Raw genomic sequence first — 27,841 nt, forward strand, 5'->3', positions numbered from 1 at the left:
GGATCTTAATTCAGATGCAGTCAGGTACTCCATTCCACTGCATCATCATTCCCTAGTTCCTGTTGAGTTTAATATACACTCTATGCCGAGTTCTTAACAGCAGATGTTAAGAAAAAAAAAAAAACATACCACAGCTAATCCTGGCAGTCAACACTCCCACTTGACCAGCTTACCAGTGTCCTGTGAGAGAACTGCTCTAGCTTCCACAACTTCTACACCTCTCAATGGCAAAAAATACCATTGGTTGTACCTGAGATAACATGGAAAGCACATTCCTCCTTATTCCAGAACTTTATTGCCAAGTGGGAAATTTCATCAGACATTTTAGAGCACAATTCTAGCAGTAAGTACTATGTCTGTTTTAATTACCTCAGACATCTAGAATGAGGACAGCATTAATTCAAATCAATAAATTCAGAGTTTGTCAATAAAAATCTCAGCATGAGCTGTCCAGTAGTAGGGCTTCAAAAGTTGTTAATACAAATAGACTCTCTCATGGGCTTGCAGAGCACTTCATCAATGTATAATGTATCTGCCTTGATCTGGATTTCCTCCTCCAGAGAAAGCTGTCGACGTCTCAGACCTTTCAGCTCTGTTTCAGCCAGTGCCAGTGTGTCCTTTAACCTAACAGGGAAAAATAGAGCCAGAAGGTAGTTGAGAATACGTAGATATTTTGTCATATACGAAAGTAATTAAAAGTGAAAAAACAAGGATGGGGATTCACAATCAGACAATATCCATGCAGTATCCTTTAAAGTGTGCTACCCTTAAGGAAAAAGCATGTCTCAAAATTTCGTGGAGAATAGCTGGGACACAATGTTACTTGGACTATTTAACCAAATAATCTGTACCATAGATCTCCCCACTCTTTCATCATTCCCACTTGCCTCTGAATATTGTTTGTAATCTCTTGAACTTCACTGGTCAACCTATATTGCACTGTGTCATAACATAATTCCACTCCAGGGCGATGGTTTCTTGCTTCCAAGCGGGTTTGAGCCACTTTAACAGGTCCTTCTTTATCAGCAATTGCTTTCTTTAAGGCTACAATGTTATCTCCTGTGAAGCAGCCTCCTTCATCACCTTAACAAATCCAACAGAAGAAAACACAGCACACTTTCTCCTACAATAAGCAAAATCCTCAACATCTTGCTTAATAGCTATAGTAACAGTAATCACAGTAACACTCATTATGTTAAGGTGTTATTTTATCAACAGATTTTCACAAAGGTTGTCCGGGATTATGACTGGAGAGGACCCAACATCATTTTAAGTTCAGTGGTTAACTTTTAGAAGTCAAGCACAGTTTTAATGTATCAAACTTCAAACACACTGGCCCTGATTTTATAAGCCATTAAGCTCTTACAGCACAATCGCAAAAAACCCTTAGCAGCCCCACGTATCTAAAGATCACAAGGGAAATCCTGGCTTCAATGAAGTCTACTAGAATACTTCGATCAATTGACTGATTTGAGAAATTCACCTTTACAGCAGTGCACATTTGGATAAGTAAATGAAATCAAAGATGACTGTTAAAAGAAACTGGGGCAAAAGGGAATGTTGCAGCTGTTGCCAGTATTGCAAAGGTAAAATTCTTACCCGCAGTAGCTGAAGACACCTCAATACATTGGACTGAGCAAACTGGTTGATAACCAAAGCTCGCTGTTTACATCTTTTCACTGATGATCTCCTACAACTTACCACTGCAAGGAGCGTCTCTAGCTTGTGCTTGGCATCTCTGACTTCCTTCACTCTATTTCTAAATGCGATATTCACCATCTCATATTGCTTGCACATGTCATTCACTGCCTGGGAGAGGATGCTGTCAATCAGCACCCTTAGTGCCACTGAATTGTTTCTCTGCTTGTCAGCCTTTTCAACATTTATGTTTGAGAAATATAACCAGTCTTCGGGGCTAACAAAACTGAAAGAGATTCAAAATAAAAGGTCATCAGCTGGCAGCATCTGCTATTTCATAAATCTGTAATTATTTCACAAACCAAGCACGTGTGTAAAAGAAAAAAAAAATCATTTTGCTACAATCTCAGAACAACTTTGTTATTATTTTCCTTTCCTGATAAGAGACTGAGTCGTAGCAGGAAAAGGGAGGAAAGATATGGACAAATAGGAAGGGAAGATATAATAACCAGTATTTCTTGGAACATCTTTCATCAATGAAGGTGTTTCTAGTAATACAATTCAGCTAGTATTATTAACACCAAGTTACTATGCATACGTTAATTGTGCACACAGGACACCCCATGCTTACATAGTCACTTGCAGCAATAGTTGGGAAGCCCACCCTCAGAAGGGGAGAGTGGTATCTGTGCAGTAGTGGCTGGTAGGTAGGTCTCTGGGAAGTCCCTCAGAGATTTCTTTGTTTCATTGGGTATCTATATAGATCTGTAATCATTATTTGTACATAGCGGCTAATGCTGTTCTGGGTGTGGTCTGAGTTACACAACCTGCTGATGGACACTAACATGAGCTAGTGGTGAGAGCTGGCATTCTCGTGTTCCAAGTATGTCAGCTCACTACTTAGCCTGTTTCTTCTTGCCAGTCTGTTCTTTTGTAGTAGGTATGTCTTCATCTAAACCACTAATTCACCCAAAATCTGCATACTGGACAGATTAATTAACCTCACACCTCATCTGCCTCAGTCCAGCATTTGACCTGTTTTGGACACCCTGGGAGAGGAAGTTAGATCAATGAATCTATTCTGGGTTTAAGCCATGTGAGAAATTTACTATAGCTATCTGTGAGCCTCAAAAACTTACAGTGAACAGCAATTCACTGGAAATATGATTATTGTGGCTCATTTCACCAAGGTATTACACAGATACTAAAGTGATGAATAGAAGTATAAAAAAAATTACACAACTACAACAGAACAATGATGAATTGTCTTACACACAGCTACTTTAATCTTGCTGCTGCTGCAGTAGTTCATCCTATAATTAATATAATTAATGTCTATCCATCAAGTTAAATAACCACTTACTTTCCTTCTATTTCCACTGCTTTATCAGTGTATCTGACATCAGGAGTGTTGTTTGTCAAGCTAGCGCAGTAATTGTCAATCATCAAAGCTGTGAACTTGTCTTTCACATCCATTTCCAGGTTGTATTTTGTGGAACGGTTTAGTCTAGAAGAAGTAGTGATCACACTCTAAGCCAAAATCTAGGTGTTTACAGGTCTCCCTAACATGCATGTGAGAAATGGTACATTAGGCAATGCAAATGCTGCTCACAAAATTCCTCATTCACAAACTGTTATTTGCAACGTCCCAAGACCTAGAGCATGGCTCTAACTCTTTATAAATCAGTGGTATAATTTCAATTGGAATTAAAGCCACAGGACTGGCTGAGAAGGTCATGGATCATGTAGTAGTACTTTCAGTTCTAACAGAACTTCTTACAATTAATTATCAAATGTTATGGATTAGAACGGGACTTCTATAACTCTGTAGCACTGAAGGTAATCTTGGCCCTGCGTTCAGCCTGACGTAACTTCTCAAGATTATGACTGCCCTGCTTTTCAGCTAACCCATGTTTGGTTTTGCTCTTTGTCTCTGCACCTGATTTGCTCATTGGTTTGTTCTAATGTACGTTCAAGCAAAGCAATAACCCCCTGCAGAACTTCAGCTTCCTTGACCAGTTCCCGTTCCACTTCATCATGTACCAAGTCAGTCCCAGCTCGTCTCTGCCTAAATAAAAAGAGGAAAAGCATCAGTCAAATTAAAATGCCTATATCTAACAGACACAGGTGAAGCCCAGCATTCTATATCCAAGCTTCTCCTTGCCTTTATGGGCTTGGCCCTCCAATGTTATAACACAAACCAGACAGTGACTTTGTTTGGCACTGTTCTAATTATTTGTTAGAGGTCTGTTACATAGATTTTCGTCTCTCTCTGAATGTTTTTCCTCTTAATCTCACCTGTTCAGGAAGCACTTCTCGGAAATTACAAGCGGCTCTTTGCAGCTCTCCAAGGCTTTCTCCAGCCTGATCTTGAAAGTTAACAGTACCTCTGTCTCATTAACAAGTTGTTCAAGTTTGTTATCTAATTCTTGCTTCCAGAACTTTATTTCTTCCAGTCTCTGTTCTGCAGAATGAAAATTTCAAACAACTGTTCATAAAAGCCAGAGCATTATTGGTCATATCTTAGCTATCCGTTATGGCATGAATTTCATGCTGGACCTGATGTATGGAGACATCATTTCATACAAAATAAAGAATCCACCTAAAAATATTTTTGGATAATATCTTGACTTCTCAATGAGATCAGATAACATGCCCTTGACATATATTCTTACTCACAATCATGTAATTTTTTAAGTCCCTCTTAAACACCTAGCTCAAATGACACTTGAAAAGTATACGTGGGATTACCTATTTTCTTGTTGACACTGCTTTGGGTTTTCTGAGTTGTCTTTTCTATTTCATCCACCAGTCTTTGACTCTCGGCTACTAAGCGCTCTGAACTGGATTTCTGGGACTCTGTACTGGCACACTGCATCTTGTTTGCAACATGCCATTCTGAAGAATGAAACTTGGGTGGAGCTTGCAGCTGTCTGGCCATTGTTTTTTGAAAGGTTCTGCATGTAACACAGGTGAATTCTTGGAATGTGGAGCCTGAAATCAGGAAAAGGATTATACTTGGCTGCAGAAGCAAAAATGTATAAAGATGGGTCCAGGAGGGTAGAAAAAACTCTTGTCCCTTTAACCTTCAAAAAAGCATAAAGAAACAAGAATTTGGAAATGGAAGTTAGAAGAAGATAAAAACAATCACAGCAAATTGGAAAAAAAAAAAAGTTAACAAATATAAGAGTTAAATAGTGTCCTGCAAGTTGTGGATGAACTGTAGACGGTAAAGAAAAAGAACAGCAGCAGCACCATCATTGGAAAATATGAGAAGACAAGACCTGAAAAACTGAAGGAGAAAGTACACCAGATAAAAGAAAATTGAGAAGTCTAGGGAGGGCTGAACAAGAACAAAGGGACGCTTCTAATGCAGTTAAACCAATGCCCCCAAAGTACAGTCACAGCATTTTGATTCAGCATCAATTTTCCTTTTAGAGCACTATGTTTCTCCAGTGTTTCTGAGATAACGTCTCTCCCCAGACAAACACAGCAGTTCCTCTGGAACACGTAGTTTGTCCCTGCTCCAGCACAGGCATCCTTAAAACGTCTCTTTCTCTCCTTAACTGATACTGCTTCACACTGCTTATTCCCAAGGTCAAACCCCAGCTAAAAGCCACATCTTCTGTTCCCCTTCACTGTGGGGTTTGCTCCCAAGTGTTGTGCAGTCTCCATCTCCAGAGCAGCACCACAGCGTATTTTTAAATGTGAGACAAATATTCCAGGAGGGGGCTCTGAACGACACGGGAGGTCAACAAAGTGGTTGCTATGCAACATTGCTTCTAGCAAAGCAGCCAGCTTTTGCTGTTACATCAGGTGGAAGTACAGCACACACAAGCCAGGAGTACTTCCTTTCACTCACTGACAGATAAGGTCTGTCTAGAAATAAAAACTTACTGTATGTTAATTGAAATGGTTTCCACAGCCTTGGCCAGTAGTTTTTAATGGATATATAGCAGAAATGCATTTAAAAAAATCTGAAATCAAATGAAAGGTGTGCTATGTGCCTATCTAAAGTTTCAGTTTTACAGTATTTTTAGCAGTATTCTTTATCCACTCCATTTTCATGGGAACTATGTCCCTACCTGGGACAAAAGATAGGAGCCTGAGAAAATAAATTGAGGAAACAGAAAAACACTACATTGGATGCTAGAGTTAGGCCCTCTCTGTTATGACCATAGCATAGAATGACATTTCTCAGTATTTCCCAGCAAGGTTCAAAGAAACTACAAAATAATAAGGAAGCAGACAGTAATAGTCAAAACACTTTGAGCTAGTCCAAGACATAAGAGTGCAAAACAACTGTAATTATTGTCTGCAGCAATGACTAGAAAGCAATCTATAATCTCAGACACTAGCTAAATTCTCAATGATCATTAAAACTGATTGCCACAACACTTCTCATGCAAGCTGTCATGTATATATAAATCTGCACGTACTCCAGAGAATCCAAAAAGACCTTGCAGCAGAAGAAACACTGTCTCAAAAAAAAAAAAAAAAAAAAGCAAGTATTCCAGAGCTAGCCAAAGGAAAAAACAGGCTTCAGAAGATAAGGCTGACGTTAAAACTGAAGCTATTAGCCTGAGGGAAAGAGAACCTAGAGATTCAGTAAGCAGCAGAGAATGGGGTGCAGTGCCAACAAGAAGGATCAGTCTCTGCCAACTGAGGAGGGGGCTGGCAGGGAAGCTGCGGTCAGACACTCGGAATACTTGCATTTCATGAGTCAAAAGCAAAACTGTGACCGGGCTGAACATTTTGACCAAAAGAATCAATTACATAGACTACTACTTAGGCAGACCTGTAAATCCATTTAGACAGAATTGCTCACAGGAATACTGCAACTATTGGTACAGGAGAGTAAAGCATCTATGAGCTGGGCCTAGGTTTGTATATTCAGGCCTATATAAAAATATTATTTATTTCCTAACAAACACTCTTTAACAGATCCTTAATATAAGGTGCTTATAGTCAAAAGTTTTTTTTATTTTTATTTTTATTTTTTTAAAGCACATGAGCAGCACAAGACTGGAGCAATTTATGTAAGCACTGAAATATTTCCTTTGACTTAAGTAGATCTGAACTCAAATATAGTTTGAGCGGCGAGTTACTTTGGACTGTGCAAGTCCCATCAGTGGTTGGTCTTCTTCATAAAACCTTATTATCTATATGCTCAGTACCATTCCAGTGGTTTTAGAAATATGAGCAAATTTTTGAGGGTCTGGAAAGCAGTTACTCAATAAACCAAAATGCTGCAATGTCTGATATCATACGTTCCTTAAAGCATGCTTAGTCACTTTAAAAGCTGCTGAATCCTCAAATCAGGTAATACAGTTTGTTTTATGAGGCTTATGAGATTTCATTAGATTTTGTTCTGACAACCCAGTACCTACAACCTTCATGAAGTGATACATTTACAGTCACAAACCCTGAATCTGTTCATGGTTTGCCATAAAAGCTTATTTGCTTTTAAATTAACACTCCATATACAACTTGTCCCTTAATACAAACGGAAGAAAGTTTTATTTTTACCTCTGCTGGTTTTCAGGGCTTAAGTCAAAGTAGATTTCCTGAGCGTGCTGTTCATCAAACGATCAGTAAAATCAACTCAGCAACTGCGATAATTTATAAAGAAATTAGAGTGGTTTGTTAATTCCGGAACAGCCCCATCACGCCTCAAAGAACACAAAGCTCCGCCCGCCCGCCACGCGCCTGCCTGCTCCGCACAAACCGACCCCTCCCGCTGGTAGCGCGACGCCTCCACTCACCCAAACATCCGCCAGCCAATCGCAGGCGCCACTTGGCTTGCCGTAGCCAACCGGTTTGTCTCCGCAGCCTGGCCCGCCCCTCAACGGGCTTCTTACCAACGGTCGCAGTTTCAGGCTTGTATGCGTGCGCTGTTCGGGCTTGGGTGGCCTCTGGCGGTGCGCGGGGCTCTGTGGCTCACCGGCCGCGCTCGTTCCCCAGTACTTGCCAATCTCTCGCAGCGGGAAGGGCGAGGAACGGGCGCGAGGTCACGGGATCTCCCGGACACCGGGCACCCCGGCTCCGAGGCACCAGAGAAACGGCCGAACTGATGCCCAGGTGGTCGTTGTGATGTCATGTACGACCATAATAATCTTGACATTGACATCATGCTAACAAAAACATACACGTTTCTCTAAATTCACAAAGGCATATTTTAATGTTTGTTACAATTTGTATTAAATGCCCCAGGACCACCTGCTCTCTTCACTATCATATCCTCGCAGAAAGGTGGTGCGGCACAGCAGCTGCTGCCCGGGTGTTTCCTGATATGCAGAGTGCTGAGATCTGCACAGTGCTTTCCACTGCGAACTTGTAGATGGGCTGCTGGGTGTACTGAAAACTACATCCAAATTCCCACGCATGTAAATACAGCGCATGTAAATACAACGACAACAACAGGAAAAAAAAAAGAAAAAAAAAGCAGCTGCAAATGAATTTAACAGCACAATCAGTAGAGACAGACGTAAGTCAAAACCAACTCCAATGCAGTTGAAATATCAAACTCTGTGTTTAATGTGCTAACATTTTACAAATCTGATGAGAAAAAGTTGACTGAAGTCTGTACCTTGCCTTGCAGGTCACTGTGTAAAGTTAACTATCCAAGATCACAGTGTCTTGATGTATATAATATATCTATTCCAAAATGTGATATCAGGTAAACTGAGCTGTCTAGTAGGTATGATTAAAAAGCCCAGATTTATGGGATGAATTTTACAATGTTATACGAACTTATTATTGGTAACAATAAATGCTTCCTGCATAGTCTTTATTCATAGACCCATGCATGTTAAAGATTACTATAGGGTAGGGTTTTTTTTTGCTTTTTCACATTTTACTGGCATTAGGATAAAGTGTGAGACTGTAGCTGATTATTAGCTGAAACTAACTTGTAGGGATGAGAAGAAAGATGAACGAATGTGATATGCAGCTACAGAGTTGCATGATGAGTTTGCATGTTCTACTTCAAACATGCATTTTACCTCTTACTACAAACGCTGTTTAGTATTGTAAATCTGTATTATTATGTAAAAAGTATTATTATTTAATATTATCTTGATTACTGTATCCTATTCCCTGGCCAAAGGCAAAGTACTACACTTGCTTCACAGTATCACAGTATCACCCCATCACCACTGTATGCTTTAGAAATGGGAATAAGAGTGTGATGACAGCAGTAGTTCTCTGTCACCATGACTCTGGCCTTTATATGATTTCTTAGAACAAATCAAATTTATTATATATTATTGTCTCTATGTAACGTGTTTGTGGACATAAGAAGGCACTTTCTTAGAGGGAATTACAGGATGCAGCCTGATTTTTGTCCTTTTTAAGCCTTTTTTGAATCATGAACAAATTTTAAATGACACAATCTTTTACAGGTTTACGTAGAATATAACGGGGGCTGACAGTTCCTGTTCATAAGATTCAAACCGGGCTATTTGATTGTTCTGTGATAACTTCTTTAGCAGTGTATATTGAGACAAAATCAGCAGTTGGAATGGCAGCTTAAGTATACTTTTAAAAACCAGCTAAGCCTTTAACAGCTTGAGAGTTCAATTTCCCTGCATAAAGCATTATTGATGTTTCATCATTGGCAAACACTGAGGTAAAACTAACAAACTAGAGGTGAGGAATAGTTCTCAAAGTGAATGTTGTTTTGTTGTTTTTTTTTTCCTAAAAAGTTCAAGTTCATGGAATATTCTTTCCTAGGGCCCTATCCCAATCTCTTCCCTACTTCCATCCATGCTTGATCAGGTGATGATCCCAGTTATCACTGCTGTATTTGGTACTGCTGCTTGCACAGTCAGCATTCGTGACAGTGCTCCATTGGACAGCATCAAAACCAGAATGCAGATAAAGAGGAACTGGGAATTTTACCTGTATTTCCTCTCTCAGTCCAGAATGTGTAGGCTAATCAGAACTTTCTTGCTGCTTTGCTCAATAAAACAAGAATCTTCTAGGTTCATAGAGTGTTTCCTCCACTTCTATCACTATTTGTCTTATGATATGAGTACTGATTTAATGGCATTTACCATTTATGTCTACAAGACCTTGTCAGAAGCTAGGATTTTTAGAGGCAGAGATGCTGTAGACTCTCAACAAGTCTAAAATCTCTGCCAGTGGCAGGTTTGGGACAGATCCCTTGGACTTGCTTGGGCTGCCATTTTAATCTTACTGTAATAATATCTATTTGTAACAGATGCAGTGCCTTCAGATGGGTCAATAGATTTGGCTACTTGAAAGTCACTTATGGAGATAATTTTTCAAAAGTGAAAATCAAATAGACAGTGGCAGTGAACTACGGCCTAAGAAAATGCTTGCACTGCTTAGATTTCAGTGTGCATCTTTAACAGGTATCCTTTTCTCTTTGTTGTTAATTTCATATATGGCTAGTACAATAAGATGGAGACTCACTTGCATTGCTTTTTGAGAACAGAATTACTCAAAGCTTCTGTAGGTTAATCTTCTAGCATGCAGTTTATTTCAGTGCTATGTTCTAAGGCAGAACTGCTCAGAAATGGCTTGTAAACAAAAACACTGACTAAAGAGAATGAAGTATGTTTAAAGGCTGAAAGTATGAGGGTTTTGAAAATTTTAACAAGGAAAAATATAATCACCTAAACAGTAGGTAATAGCTCTGCTAGGAGTATTTTGAAAATCTGACACAGAAAAAAATTGATCTAGCCTTTAGAAGTAGGATAAAGATGCTAATAGACTATCTGAGATAGTACTGAATTTTAGATACAGTGCGGAAATTGTAAAAAAAAAAAATCCAAGACACTCCATCTGTGTAAAATACAATATGCTGACTTAATATATTGTTCTTTTGTCATTCATGTTAAATACATTTACCATCATACTTTTAACTAGAAATGCTAAAAAAACATTGGGGCATACTTTACATACATTATTAAATTTAATCATACAATCTCATCCAGGCTATATATTATAGATCAGGCATTCTCTTAATGCATTTTAGTGCACTGTACTTTTCAATAACTATGTGATAGTACCATATCTATCATGTCCTTATATACAAACCATGAGGAGTTAAAACCAGCTTACAGTCTTCTACTCTCCAGCTGGCAAGATATCTTTATGATCGTCTCTTTAAAGTGGGAGGAATTTTGGAAACTGTGCAAATAGCTTTTGGGTAGATGTGAACAAGCTAAACTGTAGCAAAAATGTTAATTCCCCTTAGTGAATCGGCAAAACTTCTTCTGCCTAGAATTTCCTTTTTTATAATTATTTGCTACTAGACCAAAATTGGCCAAACACTTAACCATGTCTTTAGCACTCAAATCACACAGGACAATCATTCACGACCTGAAACTGTGAACAAATTAAATGTATAAAGCTGCTACTGCCAGTAATATAGCTTCAGTAGAACTTGGCTCTGCTAGTCAATGAAAAATATTCTACTATAAGAATGGAAATATGCACATCACATACCTACTGCAGACTCACTTCTCATTGTGCCTAATTTGATCATTTCTCCAAAACACAACTACAGTTTGTTCATTTTTACAGTGTTTGTTGGATCAGTTTATTCGTCAGAACTATGATCATTCAAAAAAAGTTAAGAACCAAAGACAATGGCAGACACATTACAAATAACTTGCCTGTCCTCTGTCCACTTGCACTAAACTTGTATGAGCAGTGCCTGGGATTACTACTAGTTTGATCACATGTCCTTCAGATACATACTAAGATGCACATTTAAAACATGCTTCCAAGCTGTTTCCAACATGTTGCAGAAACAGGCTAGACACACTTTGAACAGATCTTGGTAATCCAGCTCTTCAGTAGTTAGCTTATACTCTACCTTTACATGGTTTTTTCTTTTCAGAATTTTTCTGATAAAGTGGTTGCTTCATTCATGGTTTCTTAAGTAAACTTCACTGGAAAGGAAGGATAAAATAAAATCCTTCTATAGAGAAGCAGTAATTCTAAAGAATATTTGATATGTTTTATTATAAATGGTCATCAACACAGAGCCAAAGTCATCTTTGTAACTACCTACAAAGAACATAAATAAATGCAGGTTAAAAACCCATTATCTAGCATGAGTAGAGGGCTTGTGGCTGGCAGTTTTTATTTTATATAGACTATTCTTAGAATAGAAATAAGATAAAAGGCCCTAGAAAAAAAAATATGCTTGTTTATTGGTTTTGTTTACAATGTTCAATGGGAAAACAAAGCTATGTTGATTTAGCAAACAGAAAATCAGAAAAGATAAAATATGAACTTTTTGTCTAGCAATTCTGATCTAAACCCACTCTAGTTAATGAAGACACTGCTGATTTAACATTAATTTAATTGAAATTATATTGAAAAGATACTAGCCCAAGGCATTTTAGAGTTCCCACGTATTTCACACTTCTTTTTTTGGAACACTGCCTGGCCACATTAGAGAGAACGTGAGGACTGAACAAGCTGTAAAGGCTTCATTCCTGTCCACACTGGATCACTGCTCTCCAGAGCTTAGAATAGTGCCTATTTAATGTGTGCATGCACATGTTTACTGAAATGGGATGGGGATGGTGGAGGGGTAATATTGCCAAATTTGCTAACCAGGATTTTTCTTGTCTGACTGCTATTACTTCTGTGGTATGCTGAGCAAAGAAGTGGAAGTGAAGTAGCTGCCTCCTAGAGCTTTACCTGTATTTTTAGGAGGGAACATCTTCATAGCAGAATTACTTGTCAGCGTATAAAACTGTAGCCCAGTAATGTAGCAACAGGACAAGGAGTTACCCTACCAAAAAAGGGTAGAGATTTGGATTAGATATTAGGCAGAAATTATTTACCATGAAGATAGCGAGGTACTGGAACTGGTTGCCCAGATAAGTTGTGGATGCCCCAATCCCAGAAGTATCCAAGGCCAGGCTGGATGGAGCTTTGAGCAACGTGATCTAGTGAGTGGCAACCCTGCCCACAGCAGTAGGATTAGAACTAGATGATCTTTAAGGTCCCTTCCAACCCAAGCCATTCTGTGATTTTAACAGAGACAGGAGCTGAGATTTTGCTTCCTGTAATCTTTAAAAGAATATTAAAAATTCAACCTACTATTAGCACCAAAAGTACACAGGCACTGCTCAGCAACACTTCAGTCAGCAAATACAATTGAATGCTTTTCACTGTCCACATGCTTGCAAGAACTAACAGTGTTCTATTTGCAAAATGTCAGTCTTCCCATTAGCATAATATACTTGATCATTCTGGCTGGATGGGCGGTGATGGTTTTATTCAAAGCGTCGTAGATGATTGTACAGAGATTGGACATAGGTAAAGACACACATGGGATCTGGCTTGTGGCCCATCATCATCATGTCATCCACTTCTATCAGACGATCACAGTGAGCCATTTTCCTGTAGTAATAATAAAACAGATTCAGCAAATCAAGAGTTAAAGCCAAAGCCTGTAACTACTTCCAAGATTCTTGCTGCTCTGAGTTGAGCATCACTGAGGTATGTAAGAAATCCTGAGATTTATCAGCAACAGTGAAATGGTCAGGCTGAGGTAATATTGAGTCTGTTATTTTAGTGATCATGGAAAACACTTGTTCTTTCGCTCTTTTTCTCTATATTGTGATTTGACCCAATCTTGTATGGCCTTTTTCACTGTCCCATATTTCTGTGGCATGTAATATAATCTCATTCCTCTGCCCAAGACTTAGAAAGCAGGGCAAAATGAGTTTGCAAATTATGAATTTTTCTGCTTATTAAACAGAAAACTTCTAAAGAATGGGAAAACATGAGAAGAGATCAGATGTACTCATTAAAAGCCAAAGTGGCTGTGGGTTCTTTTTGTTTGCTTTCCCCTCCTCCTACATGAGCAACTTGGACAACAATCGGAGATGACCATCATGTTGGAGAGCATAAGCCTAACTGAGATCTGGAGCATTGTGAAGAAAAAGAAATATCAGCTGAGGCCTAGGATTAAAAATCACAAGGACAGTAAGCATTTGAGCTGTTGAGCTCACATTAAGGCTAACAGCAGTAATTGAGAAAGGAGACTTTTCTGGCAATAAGAGAACAGTTTAGGGGCCATCACAGCTAAGGAGAAGTAATTTCTGTAGATATTTCTTACCCAATGTCTCTCTCGGTGTGCATGCTTGAGTTCTTGACTTTTCCTTATACTTATCGTTAGATTGAAATCAAGGTAAAAGCACACTTCAATTTTGAGAGTTGTATATATTTTAACTTTAGAGTAACCACCTGAAAATGCAGTAGTGTCATTTTTAACTCACTGATGTGTAAGAAATTTTTTGTGTTTGCTTATTTGTGTAAAAAACTGTGATTCGCAAATTATGTAAATCATTTGCCAGGTACTAAAATAGAGACAGCCAATATTATGCTAGGCGTTTCAAATCTGGAAGAGCCCCACGGCTTCAGTGTGGTGGTAAGAGTGTTTGGAGGTGTATCAGAACTTGCAATGTATCCCCACGACCTATCAGTATTTGAAAAGAGCATATGGAACCCAGATGTATAACACATGGAGTGGTCTTACTATTATACAAGTGAGCAAAACAGCAAGAAAGAATCATATTGATACAAGGTCAGAAAAGCTGGCCTTCCTTACTGCTGTTCAACAAAACAATGAAACAGCCAAGACATTCCCACTCACGACAATTTTAACAACCATCATCATTTAATTGCTTGGTATACTGCTTCAAAAAGGACAGTATGACTGAGGGTATTAGAAGAGTCCGTTCTACCAAAAGGCAGTTATCAGGTTAAGAATGAGAAGCTATCAACTGAGATCAAACTCTACTTATACTGAATTCAACCTTCATTCTTGTTCAAACCAAAGCAACACACAAATAGAGGCAAATGGCTTCACAAAGGGCAAATTGTACCTAACTTGATGGTTTTCTAGATGGAATAACTGCATCAATTGACAAGGGAAGATCAACTGATGTCATCTACCTCATCTTCTGCAAGGCAGTTGATGCAACAGAAGAAAAGAATGCCATCCAGAAGGACCTGGACAAGCTTGAGACGTGGGCCCACATGAACTAAATGAAGTTGAACAATTCCAAATGCAAGGTGCTGCACTTTCTCTGGGGCAATCTCAAATGTGAGTACAGACTGGGAGAACAGCTCATTAAGAGCAGCCATGAAGGTTCTTGGAGGTTCTGATGGATGAAAAGTTCAAGGTGAGCCTGCAGTGTGCACTTGCAGCCCAGAAGGTCAACTATATCCTGGATGCCTCAAAAAAAAAGTAGCAGCCAGTAGTGCAAAGGAGGTAATTGTTCCCTTCTACTCTGCCCTTGTGAGGCAACATCTGAAGTACCATGTTCAAGTTTGAGGTCCCCAGTACAATAAATATATGGAGCTATTGTAGAGGATCCAGAGGAGGCCGCCAAGATTATCAGAGAGCTAAAGCACCTCACCTATGAAGGTGATGGAGTTGAGGTTGTTTAGTCTGGAGAAGGCTCTGAGGAGACCACATTGCAACCTTCTGGTACTTAATGGGGGCTTATAAAAAAGAAAACAATGTTTTACATGGGCAAATGCCCAGGGAGGTGGTAGAGTCACCGACCCTGGGGGTGTTCAAGGAAAGACTGGATGTTGTGTTGAGAGACATGGTTTAGTGGGAGCTATTGGTAATAGGTGAACGGTTGGACTGGATGATCTTTTAGGTCTTTTCCAACCTTGATGATTCTATGATTCTATGAAATAGTAATAGAAGGAGGTAGAACGGTCTTAAACTAAAAGAAGAGAGATTTAAGTAAGATATTAGGAGGAAATTTTTTAGTTAGAGGTTGGTGAGGCACAGGAACAGGTTGTCCAGAGAAGTTGTGGATGCTCCATTCCCTGGAGGCATTCAAGGTCAGGTTGGTGGAGCTGTAAGCAGACTGATCTAATGTCTGGCATTCCTTCTTACAGCAGGGGCAGGTAGAACTAGATGATCTTTAAGGTTCCTTGCAACTGAAGCCATTTTGTGATTCTATGAACCCTCACTCAAAACTCAATTTCAAAAGTTAATTTGCTTGCTCTTTCCTCTTCAAAGGTCACAGGTTTTCCTAGAGACATTGCATATATTAGCATGCCTGAGATTCAAATCATGTTTCGGGCAAGTGGGATTGGCAAAGAAGCTACAGGTTTTACAAGGATGTCCAGTTCCAGTGGGCTGTTGGTAAAAGTTGGATGCATTGTGCTCTATGAATTCAAGTTTCTTTCTTATGATTGACATGGACAAATCAACTAAGACCTCTTAATTACTTGAAAAACAAAATGAAAAAAAAAAACAAAAACAGAAAATCTACAAACAACACTTTCACCCCCAATAATAATTAAAAAAAAAAAAATCAAAACATGAGAGGAGTAGTATAGAGTAGTAGGCTTTTTACTCCTCTAAGGTTAACTCATTAGCCTGCTTTCTCAAGTTTAGCTAAGGCTGACAAATTAACTGCAACTAAATTTTTCCAATTTAAATGACGTGTTTGTGCTATAGCAACTGCAACGTTATATTGCACAATTACACTGAAATGCTTAAGATCTGCAATTGTTTGCCTAAACAGAGAACCACACAATATATTTCTAGAAATGTAAAGAATTCTAAGTTTTACATAAACTATAGCACTGACTGCCTCTCCCTTATTCTTTATAAATTAGTTTTCCATGCTTGCAATTTATCTTTTATGAACACTGGAAAGAAGTCACTATGGTATACATGGTCCTGACAATGCTGATAAAGCCAAAGCTTTGTTCCTGTTACTTTCAGAAAGGGAGAGAGGAAATGCCACCTTAACTGGTACACTCCGGTCTGTTGCAAAAGAAGCATCTGTGGGAACCTGAGGAATCTATCTATGCAGTAGAGTACATAGTCAGATCATTTCTGCCCATAATGAAAAGTTAGTCTCCACTTCATGTGGTCAGGAGAAGCACTGCAGTGTCCCAATCAATAAACCATCAAATACATAACATTGCGATGCTAGTTATCACCAGAATAATTATTTCCCCAAGTAATACATAAAAGAGATGCAGAATAACTCTTTGCTGCAGACTGAGGAGTAATTTGCATTTATTTGTATTACAGGTATGTACTATTCAAATACATTCACTAGGCTGAACTGAGTTTGTCTGAGCACCACTTTACACAGATGCAAATCTCTGTAATTCTGCATGACTAGAATTTGTTAATGCTAGCCTATGTGAAAGATTAACTGTCATTGATATTAAAATCCATACAAAAATTAAGATACATGATAAATGAAGTGGCAGGCTGATAATTGAACAACTTTCCTCCATGTTAATAATCTTTTGCAGACCTAAGCAAACATCACTGTATGTAGAAGCCGAACATGGCTTCTACTCAGCATCTGATTCTGCGTTCCTTGGCCGCAGAGAAGCTAACAGAGAAACAAAACTGCTCAATTAAGAAATGCAAGGACACAGAAGTCATACTGCGCACCCACTGGCAATGTAAAACCACAACAGAGACAGTAAATATCTAAAATGTACCTTAATCTACAGGTTGCAACTTTCTTTTTCTGGAAACCATTCAGACAGCTAAACATAGATCATTCAAGACAAAAGTATGCAAGTCTCGCTTACCAACACACAGCCATCCAGTAGATTGTTAACAATTACTTCTGTTATGCAATCTGTTCTGTTTATTTTGTTTCTAATGGGCTGGGCTATATACATTCTGGGTTTTGGCTTGTGTAAATCCCAGAAAATACAAATTTGTATGGTTTAGGAACTTCCCAGATAGTCATTTACATGACCTGAGAAATAATATTCTGTCAATAATAACCTCTGTAAAATATATTTGCCAAGGCTGTTTTCCTTTAAAAGCAGCATCCCATTGTAAGGAAGTTCTTATCAATACACACTACCAAATCTTGGAAGGCAAGCATTTACAGCAGATGGTAATAAGGCACCTTGAAGTGTGACAAGTGCAAGCTGTGAATTTCTACATCTATGTAGAGCACAACTGAAATCCAGTGACTGCACATACGCTCATACAACATACTGAAAAAGCCAGTAATGCATACTACAAATGTAGGGACAAAACTACAGCACAGTCTTACAGCTAACAGCTAGTGGCTTTGTGCAGTAGCAGTCTCGTTAGCAATATCATCTGTGGTAAAATGCAGTGGGTGAAACCTACTGCTAACAGAGGCTGCAGCAGTCACATGTTCTAGCAGTTGCTTCTAGGATCACAGAAGTGAGAAAGCAGAATTGAAGTACCACTCAAAGACAGTTAAAGATCTGAACATGGGACTCCAGTCAGCTACACTGTGTCTGGCAAAATCACATTTGATTTTAGATTGCTGTTCTATGCATTCTTCGTGCAGAGCTTTATTTTTTAGCACAACACACTTAAGTTAATGATACAGGGACTACAGAAAGAATGATTAAACTCTTCACTGCTGTCCAGCTTCATGAGATTGGAACTGCAAGCACTTCAGAGAGATTTAAGGCAATACTCACTCAGCCATGGTGAAAGCCAGCTCGAAGTTCTGCTTGCGGTTAGCTGGATCAAGCTTATTATAATCAAAAGTTTCAGGAAAGAAAGAATGTACAAGAGCACAGAATGCCATCCCATCATTCCAGCTTGAGGAGAAGTTCTGGAGATCAATGTGCTGTTGTGATGAAAAAACACACATTAATGCAGTGCTGGAGAACATGGAAGAGCAGTTGCTTTCACTCACTGTAGTTTTCTGTCCTGTTCTCCCACTGACGAGAGTAACAGAGTACAGGCTTTATGTTTTTTCTTCCACTCTGCGCATGTCCAATACATTAATTGTATTCTGAGAAGAAAGGGCATGCTCAGCAATGAAAGCCTCTTGCCTGGCATGTCCAGATACAAAGCAAACATACACTCAAAGTCCCTGATCTCAAAACCCAGTAAAATACTGTGAAGAATCTTATGAAACTCAGTGAGCTCTGTAGCAGCCCCAATGTACCAGCTCAGTGTGTATGTACAGCGAGGACATTGCTTATGCCTACGAATTATTTATAATTGAAAAATGGTTCACCTTGTGATAATAAGTAATACTGGATAAAGACCTGCTTACTTTGCTGCTCAGTAAGGCCTAATTCATTGCTTGTTTATTACACAGATTAGTAGAAATACAGGAAGGATTAGGTCTACTGCAGACCCCGATTCTTAGAATTAATGTTTATTGCTACTTTCAACTGCCAGAATGAAACAAAATATATTTTGGTTCTCTGCTAGTGTTGCTTTCCCATCATATAAAATTTGAACCCCAACTTTCCTCTTAAACAACTAACAGTCACATTCATTAGCTCTGCTGAAGGACGCTGTGATTTAGCACATTTTACAAAGTGCTGAAAAACATGCATTACTGGGGAAAAAAAAAAACAAACCTACAAAACTGGAAATTTTTTCTCTTTCCCCTTGAAACTGCTTTGGGAATTATGGTTTAAGGCCAGGTAAAGTTACTGAAATTCAGCAACTGAATTCTCTTATCTACTATGATGTTGCCTTACAGAAATTAATTCACTAACATGCTGTGATTCTACCTCAAATATTTAATATAAATTCACTTATCTAAAATTAGAAGAGAATAATTTGGTCTTCTGTGTAGCCAAAATGAGACAGCTTCTATATACTGGCAAAATACTATTCAGACTTTATGTGATGAGAATGCAAAAAATCACAGTCTGCATCTAAGAAAAATGTGTGTGTATAGTGAAGTCCACATATGTAATCACAGAAATGTCAGCTTTCAGAGCAAACACTGCTGCAATGCTTTGAGAGACATACAAAATCTCGTTCGTGGAATGACTGTTCTGAAGTGTTGCCCATGCAACATGTTACATGATGTCAGAACACTTGACCCTGGGGGAAGTTAACTCACTGTTTAGCACATTTTACATTCAGTTTTTGAGTAGGTTCTTCTGAAAAAGAGCTGGAAGTGCTAATGTCTTCACCTTGTATCCTATGGTTTTTGAGCGACACCAGTCTAACAAAATTTGTTTAATGCTGCTAGCGCTGGCAACCCCAAAACTCTGCGATCTCTTCAGTTTAGGTCTGGATTGTCCTTTTCCTCTGGAAAATTAACAGAGACCAGATTAAATTACATTCTAGAATAACTTAAGCCTACTTGTCAGCAACATATATGCAACCTTGCCCAGATCACTTCCTGATCAGGTAATATTTGAGAAACGTGGCTAAAACTTCAACCTGCTGGTTCCGCAAATAAGAGTAATTTTCATTTCACTGAAGCCAGGATTTTGAGTCTTCTTCTGTTTAAATCATGCCCTTATTATGATGCATAAAGAGCAGTCCTTGTTTTTCTTCCTTAACAAATGACAACAGAAGGTTCTCAGTCTCTTCTTTTAAGAAGAGAAGGCAGCTTTCACAACACTCCCAATAAAAGGCATTAGCTGCTTCTGCTAAACAACTTCAAAGATAGAAATCTGTACCTGTAAATTTCCAGGGCTCAATTTGCAATGTTGGCAAATCTATACATTACCTTACAGCCACCTGAGCTCAAAATTCTACACTGTAAGAGTCTTCCCACCAAGTTGTCCTCTGCTAGCAACAATTAACAAATTAGTTTCCCATGAACAAATCTATTCTGGAGATGTAAGAGAGTGACATACTTTCCACTGTCTTGCTCAAATTTCTCAAAAAGTGCTTTCCTGGCCTGTGTTCCTGTAGTTCGTGGAAGTGTCTGAGACCGTACCAGTTCTCGCCTTCTTTCAACTTGGCGATGTATAGTAGGAGGAGAGGAGTGAGGCTTGGGTGTCGCACCACAGTAAGTGTCATTTGCACTAGAAAAGAATTACAGGAAAACTATGTGGTTAAAGAAAAAAAAAGTAGCACTCTGCAGTGCCAGCAGTCAGCATAAATGCCCAGTGTTGCCTGTCAAAACAGCAACTTCAAGAGGACATGAATGGGTCAAAAGCAATTTAAGTGAAGATTAAAGTTCTATTAATAGACAACAGCACTCAAGTACGGAAGGTTCTAAGGTACTTTTAGGAATGAGACATAGTTAGCCAAGCCACAAAGGCTTTACAGCCCAGAGTAGAAGAACAGCAACACCTTTAGGGAAACAGACAAACTAAAGCAAAAGTTGTGGACACACAGAAGTACTAAATTCCTTTAACTTCCAACTCTTGGTTTCCCAGAGGATTTAATTCACATTTTAAAAATAAATTTGAACAGTAATTCAGGAAGTAATTTTGAAAATTTTAGTTATAGTACACAGAATCCCTAGCACACTGGTGTTGCTTCACTGATTGCAGCTTGAAAATTTGATTAGTATAAAGGATTATATTTTCATTTGTGTTTACTTGAGCAGTAAACCACTTCATCAGCATTAATGAAGTAAGCCAGAGATAGCTTTAAAAGTGCTCCTCATGATGCAGAAACTGAAGCAAAGAGTGTGACACTGAATTTACTGTTAAGTTCTGATAAATCTGAAGGTCATTCTCCTGACAGCAAGATCTGCAAGGTGCTTGGTATATCAAATGTTGGAACAAAATCAGAAGAAATGTTATGTCAAAATCTGGATGATTTTCAAGGCATGAACAAGCTCAACTTAAGAGATTTAAATTGGCTGTTCTCCCCCTTTTCTTGATGCATATTTTCCATGCCAGGATTGCCTGGTTATAGCTGTCGTAATTGCCATGCCATATAACACTATACTAAGTAACTGTGACTGTATTAATTAAAAAAAAAAAAAAAAAGTATGTAGTAGCCATTTTTTTCAGAAGACAGCTGAAAGTCTTCTGTATCCTGCAATGCTTTTATCTACAAACCAAACTCTAGTCTAGCTAAACTATGCATGTTTGATGGCAGTCATTTGCTGGTTTTCAAAATATAAGTCCAAAGCAGAAACTGACACATCTGACTATTTTTAAAAGTGCTTCCAAAGGGCCTGAGATCTCTCTTCCCCTAACAAAAATCCACCACAGAGTAGTATAGTGCTATTAGCACAATTAAAAAAAATGTGAAATCCACAATTAAGTCTGCTTTAAACTGCTGATTGTTAGTTTTGGTTTTCGTTTTCTTTCCCTCTTTCCTTCTCATCTCTGCTCCACAAAGCTCTCAGGAATGCTCACAAACTTTAATGTGTTTAAATTTCAGCATCTGGGACTCACCTATTCTATAAGTCAGCAAGATACCTCATCAAGAATATACAAAACTCAATGGCCTAACAAAACATGAAGATAAATGCTTACCTTTCACCAGTTTTGTTTCCACTACTTGCCTCATAGCTTGCAGTAGAGACAGGCTTAGTGACAGATGTGGCATTCACTGTAAAAAAAAGAAAAAGGATGTATCAATGTTGAAACACTTTCCTCTCCTTTCCTCATACCTTTTCAAATCACTTCCTGGTAAGACAGTCATGCACCACTTTTCACCCACCATGGTAAGAAGTAGCAGGCCTCTGTCTAGGTCCCATTATAAACTAACAAGCGAGAGAGAGAGAGATTTTCCCCAGGGATTTATTCCCACAGCAACACTGTTGCACTGCAGCAAAGATTGTGTTAACAGGCCAGAAAAGACTGTGAGAAAATGCCTTTGATAAAACTGCGTTGGGAACATTGGATCCTTCTAGGCCCTTGTGCAGACCCCTTAGAGGAGGGCATACTGCCATGGATATCTCACTGAAAGGACAGAAACGTGCTATGACTTAGCTCGCAACAGTCATTTTGGCATACCTAGGCAGTACTGGGATGTCTACCACAATTGACAGTATAATTTAAATTACCCAATCTTAACTTACACTAGGAACTTTTCTAATTTTAAAGTAGAACGTACTCCAAAAGTGGGTCAAAACCAACCTTGCATCTTCCTCTTCTCACTTTTGAGGTTACATCTTTTGTGCTTTCCATCTTGGAGCCCAATACTAGAGTCTGGCTAAGTACCACAAATGTGGAATAATGGAGCGACTTGTCCAGATTTAACACACTAAAGCCAAAACTTTTTGTGCAAGGCTTCTTCATTTATTGAAGGCTTCCTATATAGACAAAGATGAAAGACTGACATCTTAGAAGCAATTCAACCTCATTGCTGTCCAAATCACACTATGAAGGCACTGAACTCTCCCTCCTGGCCTATTAAACGGACTCAGATCAATTAGACATCTCACTTATAACACTCTGTTGAATGCCAGCATACAGAAGTGAATCTGGTACCACAAACAACTGCCAAACAGCTGCACAAATCCCACAGGTTTTAAGCTGGGGAGGAGTGTGATTTGAGATCACTGTGAAATGCCGGTACATTGTGTAATGGTAACAGCTTGGTGATATAAATCAGAAGCAGTTTTGGATAAAGCTCAACTCATCTATTCCTACTGGAATAAAAAGTCCTTAAGGCATTTTGTCTTTATACGCATTTACACATGCAGACTACTTTTCTTCTGCTCAGATAAATTTGCTTTAAAATCCACAGAGTGGGCCCACTACTTTCCAGCTGTCATTAGCTTGCATTCAATCACATTTTTCTGATCATCTGAGACATTCACCAGTGAAACTGCATTCTGACCTACTTTTCTGCACCTATTGTTTCCAGTGTAGAGAGTGCCTAACACTACACATGTATACCACTATGCAAATATAGGTAGGTGCCCATTTGCTTTGAACTGATTTAGAGCCCAATAAACTAAAACAAGGATCCATGATACCCAGGAAATTGAATCTGCATGCAGTCTTGTTAGTGATTGTAATACTGTCATGTACCTATTAAATGGAACTAGATGCTCAGATCTGAATCCCCCAGATATGGAACATGGAATCCCTCTCAAAATGCTTTGCATAAGGATACACTGGTGGGAATACCTCCACTGGCAGATGAAGTCATTGTTCTCACTGAAATGGGGGGAGGAAGGGGGAGCAACAAAGGAAGGCTTTCCTACATTCTTAGCTTGAGTAAGATAAAATTTGAAAGATGAACCTGCAAATAATCTGTTTCTCCTTGGCAATTCCATCTGATCTATCTCCATAGTTTCTGACGAATAAAGCTTCACCAACACTAAACACACACAAAATACAGCCCAAAGACAAATAATCTGACTATAAATCAAATGACATGAGCTTTTTTATTTTTAAAAATTTAAATTACAGATAAAATTTTGCAATAACTCTTTGTCTACATGTCAGTCTGCTGTCAGTCATTCCTCCCTCCAAACAATTTTTAAACCTGTTAGCAAATACTCCCTTAACTTCTCAAGATACTTCTCCAGTAACTGTACTAGAATATAGGTTGCACTGTGAACTCAATTATATTAGGCAACAAAAATTGTCAAAAGATGTGACATTATAAACTCAACCTCCAACTAAGACCCACAATATTACCAATCAGAGTGTCCCATTATGAAAGGGAAGATATAGAAGCAAGGTTACATAATTACTTCTATGTTATAGGACAATCTCCATGTCCCTAGTTTCTTGAATGAAATGAAACAGAGCTTCAGAAAACATACTGCTTTTTTTTTTTTTTTTTTTTTAAATCCCCGTATTTTACCTGACTGGTTGGAAGTTTTCAATGCCATCTCATTTTTGCTTTGGTTTTGCCCGAGCAGGCCAGTGGATGCACTAGTTGTTCCTGCTGAATGGATGGTTTCTCCTGAAAACTTCTCTGATATTCTGGTTACTGCAGTAACGGGAAGGTGGGGCATCTGTAAGGTCATTGCAGGAGCATGGGCCTCAGGGGAAGAGTCTGAGTAAAAAGAGGTCAGCTCATGCGAGGCTTTTGCCTGACCTGGTGAGTAAGAGAAAAGCAGAAAGGAAATAAATCTACTTAACACTTGTAACAAAATTACAAACAAATTTCCATGCAACAACTTTATTTTACAAGTCAATCAAAGTATTCTACCCAATTCTCTCTTTGGGACATTATACCATTTACAGCACTTTGTAGAAATTGATGTACAATCCTGGTACCTGTCCTACATGACATTCAGCAAAAACAGCCTTTTCAGATTATTAATTTGTTAGCACCTACATTTGGTAAGCTCCTCCTCTTCCTCTGAGCAACCCAGTCATGTGATGCAGATTAGAAATCAGCATCCTTGTTATTTTCTTAGTTTCACAAAATGCTGGGCACCTCAGTTTTCTCTAAAATATAGATAAGAAGCACTGCCCCCAGTGAAGGATGATTGAAATAGACTGGTAATTTGCAAAATGTTTTAAGATGTAAGGCTATAATGGAACCCAGAATAGCTGATCTTATTATCGGGGGGGCACTGAAATAATGGTCTCCAGTTTATGAAACACCACAGTGCATGCTTAACAATAAGGTTGAATATTAAAGGTTAGACTCCTAATTAGGAAATAAACAGCCACAGCACAAAATCCATCCTGAAACCATCTCAGATTTTAATGGTTCCAACATCCGAAAGCTGCTCTATGACTGCCAGAATCGGGTATTTTTTTAAAGTAATCCTTCAGTTCTTGCCCTGTTCCTACCTGATGAAGACTGATGCCCATTTTCAATGATGGAGGAACTAAAAACTCTTCTAAACTCAGGTTTGTGGTGGTCATCCAGGTCTACACTCTGTCAGAACAGAAAATGGACACAACTAAATTTTAAACAGCATCAAAAGTTAGATTATCCAGAAACCCCAGCCAAGAACAGGCCTTCCTTTACTAGTGACCATGATACAGGATGGGAGGAATTATTTAATTCCAAAGGCCAGAACTTGAAAACGGAACACTGGAATGTACAACTCATATCAATCCTCACATACTTGTCCCAGCAGGCCCCACGCAACTAGCAGAGATCTTCCACTTTTGTTAGATAAAGCTATCAGTATCCACTGTGACTGTGATAAACTGAAGACCCTGTCTAATAGTTGAGAGATGAGAGAAACATGAGATTTGTAACTCCAGATCAAATCTTCCTGTTCTACTCCTTTTATTTCATCAGAAAGTCTGAAAGACTGGTGTTAAAGTAAGGCCATCCACCACACTAGGAGCACATGGAAATCTGAGATGCTTCAGAGGACAAAAATTTCCATCTATATATGAGAAAAGATAGGTGAATGTATCTGGTATTTACTTAACCATTTATTTGGAAACAAAACCTTGATTTACTCAGTATTTTTCAGACAAGAGGTTTAATTTACTTCTCCTGTCCGTTTCAGAGTCAGTGATCTTGCTGGAGTTACATACGCACTTCCGTGCTCTGCTAGATAAAGGTCTGGAGGTTACATAACAAGGCAAGTTTGGTCTGTTTACTGTTAAAATGTGCAAAAGATGCTGCTTTCTAAAAACAAGCCAAAACCAAACACAACAACAAGTTTTAACACAATGCGGCTTATGGCTCTGTTAGAAGGATAATCAAACTTTCTTTCATTCCCCAATATAGTTTCATATGCACCTAAAATAGCAATGGTCCAAAATCTAAAACTCTCTTACAAGCAAAAGCACTACTAGCTCCGCTGTTTTTTGTGGGATATCTTTCATTTAGAGACCTCTTGAAAGAGGAATTTTCATAAAAGCAAGCTCCTCAGTCACCTCTCTGTGCTTTGCATACAGAGATTACTGATACATCAGAAATGGGGAAAAGTGAGATGTGTAAGGGAGGACAATCAAGGCCGCTAGACATTAGTGAGAACTGCACCACACTTATTCCTCAGTTCTTCTACTAGAGCAGAAAGACACAGGCAGATAACAGGAGTATTCTGTAACTGACCACTCAGCTTGAAGAAGCAGCCTTGAACAGCATTAGAAAGCTTTTGCACATGGAGTAATCTCTGAAGAAAATCTGTGGAAGCACTTTTCACAAAACCTTATTTTGATGCAAACCTGGATTAAAAAATTGACAGGAGTGAAAACAACTCTACCTTTGTAGCTTCAGCAGGTGTTCACACTATATCACAATAAAACAACAACAAAACAGGCAAACAAACAAATCACCTAAATGAAGATTCAGGCAACTTTGGAATACCATTATTCCTACAAGACACTTATGGGAATTGCAAGAAAATAAGAAGAAATAAACAGAATGACCAAACTTCCTGGTCAGATACAGGAGTAGAGATGGCTTCATGGTATAATGTAAGTTGACTTCTGGAGCATTTAATCTATCTGCTTGTGCAGGTCTTTGTGTCTCATGCAGTTACTCCTGCACTGTTGAGTGCCATCAGGTCCCCAGATACCAATGAATAATGCTTGTTTAGATCTTTGTAAGTGATCCTAGCCAGCTAGGCAATCACTCTGTTGCTTTACCCATAGCAGGCTGGTTCTCTGCAGTGTCCTTCCAGCAGTCTGTCAACACTAAAGAGAGACTCTTCTGACAGTATCAAAATAGAACATCCTTGTTATAAATTTAGTCCTCCTTGTTCACAAAGGCATCGTGCTGAACCACAAACACTGCAGAAAGATTCTTAGTGATTGTGCTCCTGCAAATTTTCTCATCAAAAAAGGTCAGAACTCATCCTTTCTAATAATCACTGGCAGGTAGAAGGAGGCTTGCAAGAGATTACAAACAGCAACAAATTGTTCGACAACGGATGAATACTCAATCACATAGCTACAGCTCCATGATTCTGCTTTAAAATTCATTGTTCAAACATAATTTCACTCAGAGGGTGGTGACACACTGGAACAGGTTGCCCAGAGATATTGTAGATACCCCATCCCTGGAGGCATTCAAGGCCAGGCTAGACATGGCTCTGGGCAGCCTGGTCTAGAGGCTGGCAACCCTGCCCATGCAGGGGGGATTGAAACTAGAAGATCTTTGAGGTCCTTTTCAACCCAGGCCATTCTATGATTCTATGATTACCTATCTGTAACTGATAGCTTTGCAGAAGATCTCAGTATTGGGCCTGGTTAGAGAACCAAATTAAAGTCTGGCATCAAAATACCAGAAAGACCGACTGTTGAAAATCACAGTTGTTAACAACTAACACATAAATGCACACTTCTCTTTTTTTGTTTGGCTTGATAGCAGCACAGTCATCTGGTAGACTGGAATGCTAAGCACCATTCTTGTAAGCCGTTTCATACAGTGCTGTGTTCTATATCTGCTTACCTGTCATATTCCTTTTATGTCACAACCAGAAGATGCATCAAACAGAGCTTTGCTAATTTAGGTGATTATTCTGTCATTCTCTTATTGCAGATAAACCTTTAGGCATTTCCTCATTACATATGTGGGGGCTATAAGCTAGATTTCGCCTGTTTTCATCACACATTAAAAAAAAACAAAACACATGGAAAAGCAGTAATGTGGTTG

General features: G+C 38.8%; 2 protein-coding genes across 5 annotated transcripts in view; both read right to left on the reverse strand.

The window, feature by feature from the left end:
* Positions 1-272: 272 nt before the first annotated feature.
* Positions 273-7,361, reverse strand: TEKT1 (tektin 1). Its single transcript, XM_010721955.4, is given in 9 exon segments — positions 273-624; positions 888-1,056; positions 1,059-1,083; positions 1,702-1,924; positions 3,002-3,145; positions 3,578-3,706; positions 3,937-4,102; positions 4,390-4,632; positions 7,168-7,361. Coding segments are annotated over 8 exon segments (1,206 nt in total). The 5' UTR covers positions 4,580-4,632; positions 7,168-7,361; the 3' UTR covers positions 273-464.
* Positions 7,362-7,958: 597 nt separating this feature from the next.
* Positions 7,959-27,841, reverse strand: part of SMTNL2 (smoothelin like 2) — a 30,135-nt gene continuing 10,252 nt past the window's right edge. The window contains exons 2-10 of one of the 4 annotated variants that reach the window (XR_014887560.1): positions 25,069-25,156; positions 24,125-24,361; positions 21,835-21,910; positions 20,251-20,421; positions 19,576-19,693; positions 18,109-18,260; positions 12,730-13,032; positions 12,325-12,418; positions 7,959-11,564 (exon numbers count right to left, since the gene is read on the reverse strand). Coding sequence is in view for 1 of the 4 variants with exons in the window: in XM_085240806.1 (XP_085096932.1) it covers positions 12,906-13,032; positions 18,109-18,260; positions 19,576-19,693; positions 20,251-20,421; positions 21,835-21,910; positions 24,125-24,361; positions 25,069-25,156 (969 nt within the window). In the remaining 3 variants the exon portion in view is untranslated. Of the gene's footprint in view, positions 11,565-11,807; positions 13,033-18,108; positions 18,261-19,575; positions 19,694-20,250; positions 20,422-21,834; positions 21,911-24,124; positions 24,362-25,068; positions 25,157-27,841 lie in introns of those variants that run through there. The other 3 variants (XR_014887559.1, XR_014887558.1, XM_085240806.1) reach the window with 3 other exon arrangements.

This window comes from Meleagris gallopavo, chromosome 21 (assembly GCF_905368555.1).
Source record: "Meleagris gallopavo chromosome 21, MGAL_WU_HG_1.1, whole genome shotgun sequence".
Classification (NCBI taxonomy): Eukaryota; Metazoa; Chordata; class Aves; order Galliformes; family Phasianidae; genus Meleagris; species Meleagris gallopavo.